Source organism: Aplysia californica, unplaced genomic scaffold, assembly GCF_000002075.1.
Source record: "Aplysia californica isolate F4 #8 unplaced genomic scaffold, AplCal3.0 scaffold00308, whole genome shotgun sequence".
In the NCBI taxonomy this organism is placed as follows: Eukaryota; Metazoa; Mollusca; class Gastropoda; order Aplysiida; family Aplysiidae; genus Aplysia; species Aplysia californica.
The window spans coordinates 353,999-356,422 of record NW_004797578.1 but is presented as its reverse complement, the minus strand read 5'-3'; the positions used below and the strand labels follow the sequence as shown (position 1 = coordinate 356,422).

General features: G+C 42.2%; 1 protein-coding gene across 1 annotated transcript in view; it reads left to right on the top strand.

Annotated features, from left to right (window-relative positions):
* The window catches only part of LOC101863754 (feline leukemia virus subgroup C receptor-related protein 2), a gene marked incomplete in the record, with an annotated part of 100,522 nt that overhangs the window by 78,810 nt on the left and 19,288 nt on the right, over positions 1–2,424 (top strand). The window contains 1 exon segment of the mRNA XM_035970696.1: positions 2,216–2,387. Coding sequence (XP_035826589.1) covers positions 2,216–2,387 — 172 coding nt within the window.

Sequence of the window (2,424 nt, the reverse complement as noted above, 5' to 3'; positions counted from 1 at the left end):
GGGGGGGGCGAATTGCATTGCGTCCTAGAAGTCTGCGCTCTCTTGTATATTGGCCTAATTGCTGTGATGATGTATTATATATACCGCAAGGCCTCGGGTCGGCGCAGACGGACAAGGTCGAAGCAACCTTCTCCATATTTTATTATCTCACTTTTGTCAGTGGAGGCGTTAATGTATACAAGGTGCCTAGATACGAAGCAACCTTCCCTATAAATTGTGTCATGACGCGGTGGAATCAGGCGCTCGTCAATTTTAGGCATGTGAAGTTATTGGTATCATCTTAAAGCTTGTTCGTTTGTCTTGCCCTTGGCGAAAAAAAAGCCCATTTATCTTGAATAGAAGTCAAAATATTTGCGATTGAAGGAGGTGGGGGTAACCTGGTGTGAGAGGTAAAATTAGCTAGAAAATGGCTGCCAAAGTTTAGTGACTTCCAAAGCTTGAGTGTCCTCAGAAACAGGATTTATAGATCTGGTGCATGTGTTCTTCGTTTTTCTGTAACGTCCTCGCAAAAAAAAAAATGTTTTTAAAAGACCATGAAAGGTGGTGAGCCAAAGAAAGAATGTTCGAAAAAATATTGTCCGACGTCCGATAAAATGCCAGTTTCTTTGCTTTCCCTGTTTTGACGAGCGCCTGATTTCACCACGCTGCCTCACAATTATCTCATATCTGTCAGTGGAGGCATTCGTGTATACAAGGTCCCTAGATATGTCAACGTGTTCGAAAAAAATCTTGTAGCGCTACACTCCCAAAGCCCCGATTCGACTCAAAATTATGGAATTTGAGTTGTAGGCATTTTTAGCTTTCTCAGCCTCTCCTACAAATATTTCGTTCCATAAGAACCCCCCAAAACCGTATTTTTTCCCCATACCGGGCATGTTTATCACCACCATTTCCTCATTAAGTCAATAGTTTATTATTCTTTTCCCACTGTTTTCTCAAAACGCGACTTTTCTCTATACGTTTTTGAATAACTCCACACTTTTTCATCCAATCTTCATTACATTTTCACAGAATGAAGAAAAGATGTAATACTAAAAATTTATGTGTTGAATTTTTGATATTTGGAATAGTTTTTGGTTGGTAGTGTCTTGAGTGTAAATTTTCACGGATTTCTTGCAAACCTGAATGGTACCTCAGAAAAAAAATTCATTAAAATTGTTTTAATTCGTTTAGGAAAAAAAACAACTTACAAATTTTAGATCTAATGTTTATTAACACGCATGCAAAAATAAACAATCAATTTCCATGAGCAGTAAGTGCGGTATTCATTACGTAAGACATGTCTACAAAATCCAATATGGCGGCTGTATCCATGGAAACGAAACTTTTTTCTTAAATTTGATTGCGGTTTTTAAGACTTCTTACTATTCTTTTTGTTTTGTATGTGTGAAATTTGGTAAAGTTCGGTCTAGCAATAAGCGAGATAGCCTTCAGATGTAGCCTCCCCCCCCCCCCCTTTAAGTTCCTACCAAACTGAAAATATTTAATGTGCCCCTCGCGCTCAGATGACATCATGCAGTTGCGAACGCCGTAAAGCACTTACCTCACACACGCCTTGTCACACCTTGTCCACAGTGTTGGGGTCGCTACAGTTGGAACATATTCATCTCTGCTCCCCCCCCCCCTTTTCAAGACCCATCCCAGAGTCTGTCTATTATAATCTGGTTGGGGATCCGTCGGACTGGTCCGCACAGGAGGATGTGTTTCCCTTCTCCTCTTTGGATCCCCTTTTCCTTCAATCTACCAAGGGTGTGGGAACCGCTATCTGCCCTATTCTTCCTCAAATTTTTCCTTACAACCTGTAGAACGGTTGGTGGATCCAGTGTCAAATTCCTTCCCACTTTTGCTTCTCCAGCCAGCTTGTCTGCTCTCTCGTTGTCGGTTACCCCTGCAGAAGATCCAGGCCACTCTTTCCAGGCTGCTCTCCCTGATTGTGGCCTTCCAGTTCGCATACAGCATCACCAATACAAACAAATGAGTTCGGATTGACGGGATAATGTCTTCTTTTATACAATTTTATATCGCCCTTGCCCATCGACAATGTCTTGTTTTACACAATTTTGTATCGTCCATTGCCTGTCGGATATGTCTTTTACAGAAATTTGTATCGCCCATTGCCTATCGACAATGTCTTCTTTTACAGAAGGTAGTATCGCTCATTGCCTTATATCGACCATCATCACAATTCACAAGGTGTTTCCATTCCCTGTTGCAGGCCAATCCGACTCAAAGACGCCCAAGTCAGTGGACACAGGTCAGAACAGCATCAAGCTTCTGGGGCCAGATGCCGGGAAGGGGGACAAGGACGGTGGTTTTGAGGAAGCCACCCCGAGAGTCTACAAGAGGAGATGGTTGATGCTCGGTCTCTTCTGCCTCTATTCCTTCAGGTTGGTGGCTTGGTTTTCCGTTCTTTTGTATATATAT